The sequence below is a fragment of the Brassica napus genome, chromosome C4 (genome assembly GCF_020379485.1).
Source record: "Brassica napus cultivar Da-Ae chromosome C4, Da-Ae, whole genome shotgun sequence".
NCBI lineage: Eukaryota > Viridiplantae > Streptophyta > Magnoliopsida > Brassicales > Brassicaceae > Brassica > Brassica napus.
The window spans coordinates 59873197-59888995 of NC_063447.1; the positions used below are offsets into that span (position 1 = coordinate 59873197).

General features: G+C 35.4%; 3 protein-coding genes across 3 annotated transcripts; all 3 read right to left on the reverse strand.

Annotated features, from left to right (window-relative positions):
- Positions 1-1701: 1701 nt before the first annotated feature.
- On the reverse strand, positions 1702-3641 carry LOC106391567 (signal peptidase complex subunit 2). Its single transcript, XM_013832248.2, has 5 exons — positions 3402-3641; positions 3155-3306; positions 2847-2928; positions 2010-2152; positions 1702-1925 (listed from the first exon to the last, which is right to left on the reverse strand). Exons 1-5 carry the CDS (start codon positions 3501-3503, stop codon positions 1826-1828), a joined length of 579 nt encoding a protein of 192 aa, XP_013687702.1. The 5' UTR covers positions 3504-3641; the 3' UTR covers positions 1702-1825.
- Positions 3642-3912: 271 nt separating this feature from the next.
- Positions 3913-6644, reverse strand: LOC106391569 (peroxisomal nicotinamide adenine dinucleotide carrier). The gene is made up of 10 exons (XM_048755167.1): positions 6374-6644; positions 6191-6268; positions 6038-6112; positions 5803-5933; positions 5300-5354; positions 5019-5126; positions 4816-4884; positions 4634-4735; positions 4423-4546; positions 3913-4338 (listed from the first exon to the last, which is right to left on the reverse strand). Exons 1-10 carry the CDS (start codon positions 6452-6454, stop codon positions 4145-4147), a joined length of 1017 nt encoding a protein of 338 aa, XP_048611124.1. The 5' UTR covers positions 6455-6644; the 3' UTR covers positions 3913-4144.
- Positions 6645-7654: 1010 nt separating this feature from the next.
- On the reverse strand, positions 7655-9277 carry LOC106391568 (protein ENHANCED PSEUDOMONAS SUSCEPTIBILITY 1-like). Its single transcript, XM_048755166.1, has one exon. It carries the CDS (start codon positions 9171-9173, stop codon positions 7761-7763), a length of 1413 nt encoding a protein of 470 aa, XP_048611123.1. The 5' UTR covers positions 9174-9277; the 3' UTR covers positions 7655-7760.
- Positions 9278-15799: the final 6522 nt, after the last annotated feature.

Here is a 15799-nt window from a genome sequence, read left to right on the forward strand (position 1 = left end):
ATAATATTAATATTTTTTTTCTTTCAGAATCTTTTACAGCGTTGAACATACTCTTAGTTGTAAGAGCACCCGCATTGAGGGTTTATGGGGGGAGTTCACACAGAAATCAAGAAAAAAAATAATAAAATAATTCAATCCCATGAACCCCTCTCTCCTAAAGCTCTTTGGGATGAACCCCTGTCTCCTAAAGTTCATCACTGTAGCGCGGGCCCCACATGTCGTGGCGGTCCGCGATTGGTCTAGATTTTTTTTCTCTTTTTTAAAAAAAAAATCAAAAAAAAAAGAAAAAAAATTTAATAATAAAAAATTGAAAAGATAGAACCCCAAAAGGGGGTTCATTGACGTGGGTGCTCTAGGATGTAACAAGCAATTAGATAATCTCATTTACTCCATGAAACCATCATCAAAGTTTCAATGGGAGCTATTCCCCACTATGTTCAGCTCAATATTCTCAGCTCATCAACGTCTGTATCAAACTATCATAAAAGTACCAACAACTCACGAGTCACGACCTAGCCTAATAACAAGAGCACCAGTGTGCACATTTCCCTCTATGAAACCATCATCTGAGTACCAATTTTCAATCACAGCCTCGAAAAGACTTAAAGACTTTATCTTAATCTTAACACATCATCAAAAGCCTTTTAGAAAGTTTATAGAGCTTACGATGGCACTAGTAATTGTAACGACCCGGTTCTCTGAAATCCGTTTGGTTAATTATTGTGGTTTATTATTATTATTTCAAATCAAACCAAAGCCTTCTCGCTTTCGTAATTGTGGGTTTCTTAATCATCAAGTCTATTCTTCAAAAAAGAGTTAAAGTCACATATCTTGGGTTTTATTCTAAAGGGATGTATTAACAGCCCACAAAACCTCTTAGCCATTTTCTTAAGAAAAATAGACCTAGTCAAGATGAAATTAATTGGCAAGTAAAGAGAGATCATGTCATAGCCACCAATATATTTTATGCCTTACTTTTTTTGGTACACATCAATTCGAGAGAAAACTTCTCATTCAAGGATCTACGACTTTCACAAAATGGTACTCTTGTCCATTAAAACTTTGCTACTTTTGTCTGTCAACTTATCAACCAAAATTGGTAAGGGCATATAGTCTACCACAAATCATTCATGGACAAGCTTTCAGGTGTTTGGTTCTTGATGGACAAATATTAGTGACAAGTTTTGATAGATCAAAACATATCCTAAGACAACGTTTTGATGGACAATTCCCAAAAAGTAACAATTTGTAATTGTATTTTGTAATTTGTAATTGTATTTTTTAGTTGATAAAAAAAAAAGCATTATGGGTAAAAAAAACCATTGCTTCAATCTTATCCATACATGATACATGATACTTGTATGAACAACAAAGCTTTTAAATGAAGTAGTTTTCTCTAAGAAAGACATGGCAATGTATGATGAGAGATAGTATTGAACAAAGCAAAGCGTGGAGGGACATGTTTTATAGAAATTTGAGAATGTGGCATAATATGCAAGTTCCTTGACACCAATTACCATAAGAAATGTTTTATCTTTGGTGGACACCGTATTTTCCAGCAAAACGCTTTTAATACATCAACTGTAGATCCAAATAGTATTGATGGTTTTTCTTTATCTGGATAAACCCGTTCTACCTGATATCATGATTTAACCGTGTATTTTCCTTTTTGCTTGAAATGTCAACCATACTTATCTACCATGTGAAAATTTTGATTATTATTATCGGGAATATTTTAATGTCATCTCTAAACAAAAGTCGTTTAAGTATCTAAAACACATTTGGGGAAGTTTTAAGAACATAATTTCTCCAATATATATAATCATCATTTCTTCTTCTTTGGTTCTTCGTTTGCATAGTCCTTGATTAATGCTTCCACGTCTTTCCAGAACAAACCCTCAACGAGAACTCCTTCTTTCGTGAACCTGAAAAGGTACAAACAAAAAAACATACAACATAAGCTCGAGCTTATAATGAACAAATAGTAATGCAGAGAAAGAGAGAGAGACCATTGGGTGACACTTTTGGTGAATTGGACTGACTTGCCAGCTGAGATTGATTTTGGATCAGCACTGTCAATGGTGAGAGTGTACTCATCAGAGAACCTCGGCAGCTTTGAAGACACAATCAAGCCAGTGCTGGTGAACGATCCCTGCGTATTCAACCAACCCATTTTTAAAGATTTTTGAACATAGTAGCAAATTATGAAGCTAAGCATTTAAAACAAATGAAAGTGCGCATGCCTATCAAACAGAGAACATTAAAACCCTTATGTGTCTTGACTGTATCAGAATGAAACAAACCCACTAACCAAATTACTCGCATCAAATCTAACCAATAAGTAGAGAATGAAATATGCTCTTAAAACTCTTATCCTCTCTGATACAAACTACATGAAAGGAGTAATCATCTTCAAGCTGGTGAAAAGGAGAAAGAAAACAACCCACATTACATTCCCAGAACCACCCATTTAGCTGAACAACTATGTTTCTGAGGAACAAGACAGCACCAATCCCAAACACCAAAAGAAACAAGAACCGCCAGAGTCATATTGCCAAGACTTTGAATAATCAAAACAAAAAAAAATTGAAATTGCAGCTATTCCTAAAGCTCAAATGCCCAAAACCAAGGTCCCCTAAGATACGCATATACACTACTTAACATGTCAGACACACAATTTCAAATTCCTTACAAAACAAAAGGAATGTAAAAGTTTGACACAGTATGTGAAGGAACTCTGTACATTAGGCACCTAAATCACAGGACTAAAGTGGATGCATCATAGAAAAAAGCAGACACAAACAATCCAAGATTGATTCCTACTCTAAACAGTTAGAGAATCAAACCTCAAGAGGATAGGTGAACAATATCGCATTCTTCTCCTTAGTGTACATAATCAGCTGCATCACCCCATTCAGCACTACATACGTACACCATAGTCAAAGAGCCACACATCTTATCCAATCACACTCTACTAGAAAATGTTTTTTTTTACTTCAAAATCCAATGCCTAAGCACAAAGAAGTCAAGCCACGTCACATTTATCTAAATCCCTAAAAACCTTAACTGCTAAGTCCGCAGAACAAAATGGTAATCAAGCAGAAGGCATTAAGCGAATCCAAAGCAACGATTTGATGTTAAAAAAAAAGGATATAACGCAATGCATCCAATCAGAAAGTCTCTGTTCTCGGGAAACTTCTTGTTGTAGAACTGAGCAACGAGAGCAACCGCGATGATAACCGCGCCTAAGATCAGCTTCATGTTGCTCAGCCTCACGTCCTCCTTGTAGCCACGGCTCGTAACGATCTACACAAAAGGACAAAAGGATGATCGTAATCCACAGATCGGAGAATATAGAGGAGGAACGCGTAAGGTGAATAATCTGAGGATATGTGGCTTACATCGGAGACGGACTCGTCGAGCATGTGCTTGATAGAGTTGTGGTCCAATAGATTGACCTTCTTAACATTCTTGTTCGTCGATTCTACTTTCTTCTCTTCCATGGCGGATCGGATCGGATCGGATCTCTAGGTCTCTTCGAAAATTCAAGTGCTCTAGCGAACGCAGTTTCTCAAGGAAGACGATACTTAAACTGGGCCGTGATGGGCTTCAAAGGCTATTTTGCATTATAAATTACTTTTTTATTTCAGACTTTAATTACTTAATATTGTTCTTTTTGGTATGTCAATTAAACAATTTAAACGTTTTTGGCAACTAATCAAACCCTCTTTGTTAAAAAATCTAAATAATATTTTCAATCATATATATTTGACTACTTTTAAGTCTTTAAACTTAAATGTTGAAGGTTTGTTTCTTTATATAATTAGATTGGATTCCAAATATATTGATGGTTAACTTTTAATTATCTTGTAGAGAGATAACTCAGATAAGAGGCCAAAAAGAAAATAAAAATGATAGGAAAAACACCAAATAAATATATATTTTTTTTGGAACAACACCAAATAAATATCATACAAACCAATATTCTTGCAGGAATTACAAATAATCAATTTGCAATTATCAGGAAATGAACAACATTCCTGATTGTGTGATAACTAATCAAGAAATTATTGGAATTTTAATTTAAAATCTATTAATTTATTTCAATCTTATTCCTAAAATCCTAGCTTGATTGAAGAAGATTTCAAGAAGGCTTGGACTTGACTTTGCTAGAAGTCCCGTTTGAGAGCAACAGCTTAGCTCCCTTCACAAGCTCTTCCTTGATCATGAACAGAACCGCAGCAGCTAAAACGCTCTGAACTATCTTTGTGCTCATCCCTTTGTAGAACCCGTAAAGCCCTTCATATCGAATCATCTTCAGAATCGCATCCAGTGTTCCTGTAATTCAACCATCCATAGAATTAGGAAATGAGTTTTGTGGCCTTTACTAATGATCTCATAACAACAAGAGGAAACAAAAACCTTTGTACTGATGTCTTTTGTCTCCTGTTGTGACCTGTTTGGCTTGAAGTCGTGACTTTACAACAAGGAGAGGATAAGTTGTGACTGTAGCTCCAAGTTTAGCCACAGCTCCAAGAAGAAATGTCTATGGGGATTGGGGAACAAAGTATAAACAAGGAGGCAGAAGCATCTTATCAAAAGAAAAAGAATGCAAAATAATTAGAGTCCGAACCTCCCAAGCGGTAACGCTGTTGCTACTCTTCAAGGCACGTTTCTTCTTCAGCTTTGCTAGCATTGTCTCGTACAACATAAATTGCATTGATGGATTACTTACCTGTAAGTTTTTCAAAAACAGTCAGAAAATGCACCCACACAAACAATATCAGAGTAGCTTCAGAAGCTAAGTTCACATACCATGATCAATGTCGGAATTACACCTTTCCAGAAGCCAGTCACTCCAGATTCATCGTAAACGTCTCGAATCTGAAACATTGTTCAATATGTATCACAGAAGTTGTATTCAGAGGATTATAGAATATGAAAGGGTTTCAGTTTCATATTTCAATCAGGTCGAGCCAACTCTTTCTGCTTTGTAAAAATACGAAGCTGCCTCATACCGTGTTAAAGGTTCCATATGGACGCGGCTCAACTGGAACCAGAACTTCAATTTCAGAAGGAGGTGACTCAGAGACTGTCTTTTGATCTTTTGGCATTTTTCTGTGGGTCTGCATTATATACAAGTATTCAATAAGAATCAGGGGGATTAGAAAGAGGACCAAAAAACACTAAATGCAAAAAGAATACTTTGAAGAATAAGACATCTGTATGAAAATACATAGGAAATAGATTAAACACCATAAGAAGAACTTTACTGTGCTGTAAATGAAGCCACTTATACCTGCATGCGTGTAACAATCACCCAAATTGGATTCGTCATCAGAACGTTAACTGCTCTGCATAGAGAAATAGCTTCGTACTTCAAATGAGACAGTAGAGTCAAAATAAAAAAAGAGATTTAACATCATTGAAGTATGGATGCTTAATTATCTTTGGCAGCCAAAGTTTAGAATCAAACATCAAAACAACTATGACTATAGGACCTGCCAGTAAAAGAATACACCATCCACCAAGTAGCTCCAATAAACATGCAACACTATATAAGAGCATGAGATGATAGCATCAGTAATGTGACCACGGAGAGCATTCACTCATAGCCTACACTCCAGAGAGTCAATGTGAAAACTTTGAGAAAGAACTAAACCACCTAAGTGTTACTTAGCATCGAAATCAACCATTCAAAACACTTATGTATAGCTTCACTAACTAAAGACACTCCGCATTGTAACAGACCAAAATCTAATCATTTACGACGAAAACTACATAAAAAGATTGATGCTTTACCCGGCTAAAGCAGCCACAAGGAGTGAAGCGAACATCCCAACGGATCCGTCACCCAACCCTATTTTACTTTGTTGCAGAGCTGCAGCTTCAGCTTGATTCCGAAACACTTGGTAGAAGTAATAGTACACACCCTAGTGAAGCAACTAACTTAGAAAACTTTCAAACATCAATCCACAAAATGTCAAACAAAATAGAGATTCTGCAGATACAAAAAGTGAGAGAGAGAATGTATAACCTGTGACGCCGCGGTTCCAGCGAGAGACGGAGCCAATCCACCATATAAACGCTCCCATCCTTCTTGTTTCACAACCTTTCAATACAAAAAAAAATCAGAGCTAAAAAAAAACTCTCTCTAAAACCAGCCAAATCCTTTGATCCTGAGAGTAACCTGGCACATGTGTTCGATGGTTCCAAGCTTCCTCTTCTCCCTCTTGATATCACGCTCCGTCTGTTGCCGCGTATTTACCTAAATTTCAACAAACACAAACGAAGATTATCATCAACAAGGAAGATCACGGAGAAATTAGCCGTGAAAGCAAAAAAAAAAAAAAAAAAAAAACAGAATCGTTACAGTTTGGAGAGGATAAGTGAGGAGCTGAGCGATGATCCCGCCACCAGCTCCAGCCAGTCCATTTATCAAAGCGTCCGACATGATCCCTACCTATCGGAATCGCTACGAGATCTAGATTACCTCCGATTCAAATTGGAACCGTCCCCAAACAAAACTTCCGACGACGGAGGGCGGAGTCAAAACGGATCTTATGTAGGTTGGAAGAAACTCCCGACGACGGAGAATCAAAGCTTCACACGCGATCGAGTTGACGTTGAAGAAAGAACAGTGTGTTTTATTATGTTATGTATGTACGGTAATTGACTGATATACCCTTTTCATTTGAGTGGTTGGATAAGCCCATCTTTCTTGAATTGCGTGTTGGGTGGGTCGTTCATATGATGTGGGGGCAGAGGAGAGAAAGGAAACTCTTCTTCTGCAGTTTTTTGGTGATCTCATTCCCAAAATACTTGCTTTGGTGGAATCTTTCTCCCTTTTGTGTATCGACAATAGAATCTACATTTCAATACATATTTGATACTTTACCCTTTTTATATGAAGTTGCAAATACTAGTTTCTTTTAAAAACTTACATTAGATTTTTATCATGGTTAGACGTAAATTTTTATAAGATGGTTGGCGAAATATAATGTACTATGATGCAGATAGAATTTTTAGACGTGAATATCATTAAAATGTAGAATTTTTATTGTAAAATCGTTTGTTTTTAGTAATTCTCGTAATATATTTAATGATTGTTAAACCATTTCTTTAATGAATCAAAATAGTGATTTCTTGGATCATGTTCTTGTTATCTCTCTCTCTCTTTTTTTTTTTTTGTAACTTAATGTTCTTGTTATCTCTGTTTACAGAATTTTGATGTTCACTTTAGCTTTTCCACAATGCTATGTAGATTTAGAGATTAAGAGTTGTTTTGAAGCTGGGGATGATGATGGTGTGGAGTGCTGCTTTCATGTTCACTTTTTACCCAACAAACTCTTTGATGAACTAATTCAAATTGATTCATATGATTAAACATCTCCTCGTTAAGGTTAGCATAGGTGAGGAGAACTATTCGTTTTGGGTTGGTAAGTTAACACACACTAGAATCTAAGCAGAGTGTAACAAGTTCATTGGTTCATGTAGTGCACAAACGTCTTCCGTAGCTAAGAGAGTATTAAAAATCATGACAAAGGTATGGGTGAGTGCAGAGTAGATATCTGAGATTTTTAAAGATGTATATAAGATCCAGTTTTGGTCAGAATAAAAAAAATGAAATCAAAAATCTTTAGCGCCAAAAGTGTAATGTAAACATATGTATAACATTTTTATTGAGTCAAATTACAGTTGCGTTTAAATATTACATCGTTAAGTTATTGAGAATGAAAGTAAACCGTTACGTTACTTCATCAAACTTTTGACACATACCGCATAAACTCGCCGTCGCATTCTATCCCAGCCATCGTCTCCGGCGCCAAGATCACCTCCAAGTCAACGCTCCCGTTCCCATCTCTCCCCGGAAACGCCGAGATCTTCCCGTCGAACTTATTCGCCCGTCCGCTTCTAACCGCCACCGGCTTCCCCCACCCGAAATCATTCTCGTACATCGGAAACCTCGGCGAGCTCCCCATCGTCACCGAAGCTCCGTCGGCATTCCCTAAAGGAAAGCACCTCGGATTCTCCTCCCATTCCGCCACGACTTCTCGGATTCTCTCGTCTCCGTGAGCCGCCACGCTCTGGTTGAGCTGATCGGCGGTCCACCGGATATCCCGAGATAAGACTTCCCCCGCCGTGGCGAACGTCGGAACGCTCTGGATCGCGTTTCCGAAGTACTCCGGATTCAGTTTCGGGCTCAGACGGTGGCGGACGTTGACGGCCATGCGAAACGTCGTCGTTTTAGTGCTCGGAAGGTTCCTCGCTCGAGTGATCGCGCGCCAGAGCAAAGCGCATAGAGACTGAAACGACGAGATCTCCAACTTGCTCTCTGTTTTCGAAACGGCGTCGTTTCTATCTAACAAACTCTCCATCATTTCCGTTAGTTTACCGTTAAGTTTATCGTTGCTCAGCTTCCCCAACACTTCAACGCCGTTTCTCTCGCCGTTCACCATCGCTTTCAGCTCGAGGATCTGTTCCCTGGCGAAACTGAAAATCCGTTCCCGTAACGGAGCGTTCTCGTCGAACGTCACCTTGGGCCCACCTCGAGGCACTTTGAGCACGGCCGGTGAGATTAGCACATTCTCCCGCGTAAAATCTGGCTGACGTGTCGCATTCTCAGCTCCTCTAGACACCTCCGCGAACGTGTTAACGAAATTCCACAACGACGTTCCGTCGACCACGGCGTGGTTAACGGAGCATCCGATGAAAACGCCGTCGTTTAGTTCCGTCACTTGAACGGCGAGGATTGGTCTGTTATGTCCCTCGTAACTCACCGCCCTGTCGTAGGAGAAAAACTCCTTCACCACGCCGGGAACATCAACTCCGGTTATAACGTCGCTGACGCGGACGGATTTCGCCTCGGCGAAAACTATGTCCGCGCCGGCGTCATTGCAGGAGAGGAAGACGTGGCCGTCTTCGGAGGTGGAGAGACGGCCGGCGAGTGGAGGGAAGTGAGAGAGGGTTAGAGAGAGAGAGTGTTCGAGGTGAGAGAGAAGCTCCTGTGGAGTAAGGTGGGGACGAGTAAAGAGACAACCTTTCTGGATGTAGTGGCAAGAGAGCATGGGGAGATCGGAGACGGAGAGTTTGAGTTCAGCGAGCGTTGACTTTTTGTCAGGGAAGACTTTGTTTGTTGAGATTACAGTTACAGAGTTCTCGAGAGAAGGCATTTTTTTGTCGGCTCTTTCGTGTTCTGTCTTTAAAACTCTCACTTGCTTGTATGGTGTGTGATGGATATGAGAGTGCGATGACAGAAGAGGATGGGTGAGAAGAGGTATATATAGTTGGAGGATGGAGAAGAGGTTCATGAATCCGATGTGATGATGTGGTTGATTATTAAAATAGAGCCTATCTTCAACTTGTGTCTCTACTTAGGAAAAGTGTTTACTAAAAGTGGTTTCCTTATTACTTAATATGTCTGAAAATTTTGATGTTTTTAATTGTTTTGTTTGTGTAAAAATGGGTGTGGAACACATGTAACAAAAATGTGTGGTAAGTATACAGTGAGTATACATTCCCCTTGTGTTTTGGGCTAATAGTCTAAAACATTTAAGAATTTTACAACAAATTAATCAGATAAGATCATAGACCATCATTCAATATTCTTCAATTTGTAATGATCACCACTGGTTTCAACCAATGATTCCAAGCCACATTTTAACGACAAGTCAGTGAGATCAGATTTATTGATATTTTCTGCATTAAATATATAATTTTCTACTTTCACATATAGTAATAAATGATTTCAATATATCATTCCTTTTTACCAACATATATCTGAATATAAATTTTATGTAATGATATCAATTTAAATGTATTTGATTTAAATTAGATATTCATTATAAATGTTATATTGATATTTATACAATATAAAATTACCTTTTAATGAAATAGATAGAAAGGATGATAAAATTATATAAAAGTGATTTGTTTGTGACAAGAAAAAATTGTAGAAAAATAAGAGAAATATGTCTTCTTTCTACTGAACATTATGACTTTATGAGCCATGCTTGAAAACTGGTTTAGTTAGGTTTAAAACAATATTTGAAAGAGATCTCTGTAAATTTAAATAAGTACCCGGGACTGCTAACTTTACTGGTAAATACTTCTGTGACCTATCTTAAGGGTGGAGGTGTAAGGTTTGAGTGTCAACATCTACATGCAAAAGATTTATCAGTCGGTTTTTGTATTTGGTCCAAAAGAACTTATAGGCTTTGGTACGGAATTTTTTGCATTAAAAAGAAATAAATCTATATAAGCAATGTACTAGTGTATAGACTATGGTCAATTTGCCACAGCGAGTTGGTATTATTACTTCGGTTAATGCATTGCTTCATGTATCGAAGAGAATATCCGAAGAAAGAGGTTTCAGGTTTGCATTGGGGTTCACACAATGTCGTCGAATCAACAAGTTTATTGCATATTCTCGACTCTCGAGACTAGTGAATCAACGTGGAGTGCAGTCGCGCAATTTCGAAAGTTTGCATGGCATACATGCACAGTTCAGTGTGTGAGACTAATAGCAAACCAAGTGTATGGTCGGGTCAGTATGTTCCGGACGAGTCACTGACGATTGTTTTGTGTATTCATTGTAAAAGACAAGCAAGTTATGACACGCTCGTGGTGGAAAATAAAACTTTTATACGAAGAAAAGATATAAGCAGCTATTTTACTTAAGTTTTGTCATATGCGATTCTGAAAATCCAATAAAATAACTATTTGTGTTTTGCTTATTATGCTACGTTGTGTGTACTTGGATGAACTTTACATAATATTTTCTAATATGTAACATTTAATTATTTACCAGTGGAGTGAAAATAATGATGAATTCTATAAACTTAAACAAGGATATGGCTTATGAACACTAAGTAATAGATTCATCAGAATTTAAAAAACTGCGGTGAAAATAAGTGATGCTTATCAGAGCAACTATACTAACGTATTTTTTTTTATCATTAATAACAAAAGATATCATATAGCGACATATGATATTCATATCACTACGTAGCCAGTTTTGGTTTTCTGTATTTGAGGTAAGAATAAGACAATACAACGATGGAAATTGAATAAATCTTTGACCATACGAGAGCTAAGATTCTCAAATCCAAAAGATTTTATATGTATCAAGATTAAAACTTCTTGGCCCACGTCCTTCGGATTCCAAGAGATTTGCATGGGGTATGAGAACTAAGAAGACTTGTAATGCACCTCATCCTCATGTACCATTTGTCTTATATGAAATTATAAAGACTATTAAAGATCAATCAACTCACAAATAATAAACTAATATCGATTAGAGAAAAGTGAGATAATTAGCAAGTGTGCTTAATTAAAACACGATAAATAGCCCTGTTAATGGGTTGTCATTCCTAAAATCCCGATAATCGTCGGCGTCATATTAAACTGATACAGTCTAGTTCCAACTGCGTTGGCAACTGTCGCAACACTTCATATATGTCTATATTTTATTGGTTAAACTATAATAATAAATTAAAAAATACTAATCGTAGCTTATGTTTGAACTAACTTTGGTATAAAGTGTCGGTTTCTACAATTATTATACGACGATTCTCGTTAACCGTCATTTTCAGTTTGTGTCGGCGCCCTGAGATTTTATTATTATTACAAACTGCCACTTGCGGTGATCCCGTGCGATGCAGGAAAAGAAAGCATGAAACATGATGCTTCTCCTGATCGTTGGATTTGGCTTCCTTCGTTTGATCATTTTTATCGGACAGGTAGTTTCTATTACGTGAGTCCGGTTGTGTTGTGAACTTGTGACTAATTATCGCACATGCATAACACACAAGTGTTTCACTCGGAAGTCGGAACGTTCTTTGACGATCATTGACGCCCCCACAGCTAATTTGACGTATCGTCCTCGATAATATTTGTTGAAGTATCTCAACTTCTTCTTCCCCTCCTGATAATTAAATATCTTCACTTTTTTAAAAACACCCTTAATATCTTTTTTTTTGTAACTTAATATTGTTGTATATCTTTCTAACAGATCTTTTTGCATATGTAATGTGTTTAGTGGTAAACTCATTTTATGTGTAAGTGTAACCCATAATTTTTTTTGTAATATCTTAATTTTCCAGAAAAAAAACTAATTAATATTCTTGTTGTGATCGAACGAATGAGAACATCACAAATACATCATCAAGATCTACATCATAAGCGTTGAAATAGTGTTATCGATCTAGACAATGAATAAATATAGTTAATGCAAAACAAACGGATACTGAACGTAGAAAGTGATAGTAAACAAATATAGCAACAATCTATAAAGTAAGTTTTAGCAAAAATAAAATAAAATAATATGTACTTTACGAATTAATAATTATTAAATTTTAACTACTTTCTTAACATTTCGAATGATTTAGAAATATATGTTTCAAAAAAATTAACTACTCGATAAAGTTGACCTGGATATTCATAATCAATTGGGAATATATTAAATAACCATAATCAATCAGGATTATTAAAATCCCTAATCAATCAGGCTTCATATATTACTAACTTTTGTTTACTCCTTCGTCCTTTGGAACACAAAGAATTTTTTGAACTATATACGAAATTATAGATAATTTAGTTCCTGATAAAATGAAGTGTTATTTAGTTGTACGATGATAGAAAAATGGTGTATGATATCATTTTCTTGATCTCTAGATTAAGGAGAACCTCTGAGATCTACCATGTGTATGACACTATGACAGGTTGACAGTTCGAGTTTACCTTTTATTTTCTATACGTGAACTGTATTTTGGTATTGGAGTTCAATAACTAAATCAAGATGTGCTCTACCACATATGTGAATTCAAGTTAAATAGTGGTTAATGTATGATTTAATTAATTTAAAGATAACAAGTGGATGTGTTTCAAAAAAAAAAAAAAACAAGTGGATACATGCAAACCATTTTGACAGCGCCAGACATATGAGAAGCTTTGATCCATATCTCTCTGACGGTTTAGTCCTATATACGGATTTCGTATAGTTTAATTTGTTTGGTCTGCAATCCAAATATATTGTGTTTCAAAAGTCCAAAGTCGAGTTGATATTAACAACAAAAATTCTCATAGTTTCATACATATTATATGCATAACATCAAATAATATAGATCCAAGTATGAAAGTACAAATCAAGACTCATAACCATTTTAAAACTAATCTAATTTTAAGTCAAGGCAATCTTGAAGTCAAGATAACTGAAGTTTAATATGAATATAATGGATGTCGGGATACGTTGATGAGTCGATACCTTATGGGCCAATACAAGTTATTATGATTGTGTTAGATCATAAACCTGACAGAACCAATCAATCAACCCGATCATATCAAGCATATTACAAGAGAACCAATCAACCACGATCGCACTATCATATAATTTAGGAGTTATATAATTAGTGAGTCAATAAACTTGTAAGATATGGCTGTGGACATGTGGTGTGAGAGGATACATATAAATAAGCAAATGGGAAATTTTTTAAAGGCAAGCCTAATACACAATTAGTAAATTACACACTCATGCAATTTGAAGAAGGTTTTAGAAATAATCGATAGGGATTGAAATAGAGCTAATAAAGAAAATGGCTATCGTGTGGTTTGTGCGTAATAATAAAACAGAAAAGCACACACTTGGCTATCCACCCATTTTGAAAGGCGCCGCTTTCTAACTACAATTTTATTTTATTTGTATCTTCAATTTAAATAATTTTCAAAGCTTATTGATTTTATATACTTTTTTTAAGAGATAAATTATTTAAAACTTTTCCAACCGTTGGCGCAAAAGTAATTGTTCTTTCCAATTAGAGAACTTCTTCTTCCTTTTATCACATCAAACCCCATTATTTGGTTGTGATTCTCTGGCCTTTTCATTTGTAATAGTCACATCAGGCTCGTAACAAAATTTATAAAAAAAAATTTGAGAACAATGCATATGAAATGAATCTAACCATGCAAAATAAATTTAGTAGAATTAAGCTATAACTAATAATCAAAACCACACTAGTGACAGTAAAATGAATAAAAATGAAAAGAGTGAAAAAAGAACAACATAATAGGAATACTGGTTCCTTATTGTTATATCCCGAATTTGATAAGAAATCGTTTTACTCCATGATTTTTTAAATTAAAAGGAATGACAAGAAACATTGGAGAAAATATATTTCTTATAAAATATATTAAATTTAAAAAATAAGAGAAATTGACTGCTCCTATTCATTCTTTTAGTCACCATTTGGACTCTACATATTAACCCAGAACAGATGATAGATCACTCAACATAAAAGAAATGATATTTTCGTTTAGCTTGTATGTGTTTGTAAATATGTTTTACATAAAGATGTTATATTTTAATTTTTTTAAGTATTTCATATAAACACATAAACAACAAATTATATTTTGTTCTGATGCTTTAGAAAAGACTCGTCCAACAAAAAAGATATCTAAAAATGAAAAGAATGGAAGAAAAAGAGACTTTCTCGATATGTCTCGTCCTCCACTACTGTCCTGTCCTGTACTGATGTACTCTTGTAATAGACCAGATTGGGTTCATTTCATGCAGAAAGCCAATACATCTTCTTTTCTGTTTATTCTGTAATTTCCTTGAAATAATAGTTTAAGATTCTTGATATGGACGAAAAACATCCAAATACATGACATGAAAAAACAAAACGTATACAAGTAGCTGAAAATGAATTGAACATCAGAATGATAGATTCAAAATATAATGTGAATTAATTGAACAAAAAAATCATATTTCTCAAAATTTAATTCTCAGCATCATAGATTTTTCGTATATTTTTTTAAAAAAATTATAAGTATATATGTCAATCTATTGTACTCGGGAATTCTAATTCTAAAATTCAAAACTCTGATAAAACCTCTCCACAAATAGTTTCGTCCACACCTAATCAGCATCATCTATATATTAGACAACCATGATGTCTTTTGTCTAGAAAATCGCATATACATGTCAAAAATATTATAATCATATACGTTTAAATTTGAGTTTAAGAATCGCATTTTAGACAGAAAGGCATCCACGCACAATTTTATGTGGAGGATGACCTTTATGAATGGCACCATTTTGTGCGGCTTTGATCTATCTCACGCTTGAACATAAACTATTTATTCCCATATAAAACAAAACAAGAAGAAATTTTACATATCATCGCATAATTTATACATTATCACAACGTAAGTCAACCCTTTGACAAGATCCCGTTGGTGCATATATACTATTTTGTAGTTATTATAATTAATTAGTATCATGTATATACTACTTAAAACGTGGGTTCATGTACCGCTAGCTAAATGCATTTTATCAACATACTTTGAACCAAGGCAGTGTTCGTCATATTCGTTCTTATTCATCCTTATGCATCAACTATAGTATATAGCTTAGATTTTTAATTTATCTCTTTCTTTCATTCTCTTTTCAAATTCTACTTTTTGAGCTACGTTCATTCATCAGCATTGTTGAGAAAAGAAACATTATCTCTTCTTAAATCATTTGGAATGGGACATCTGATCCTATCCTCCATGCAAAGTGATGAAAAATTTGAAAATCCCAATTTGTATGGATTGATAGCTACACATGATAACGTGTGTCTTGAAAGAAAATGTGGAGCAGTTTTTCTGTACTTTGTGTTTTCACCATTTCGAGCAAACGTTTCTAGACATTCATTCACAAAAGTAATAGAAATAAATCATTGACAAGAAAACATTTGTCTTAATAGTACTTTCATCTCTTATTGACGCTTTAAGTTCATTCGAATACATAACAAACTAT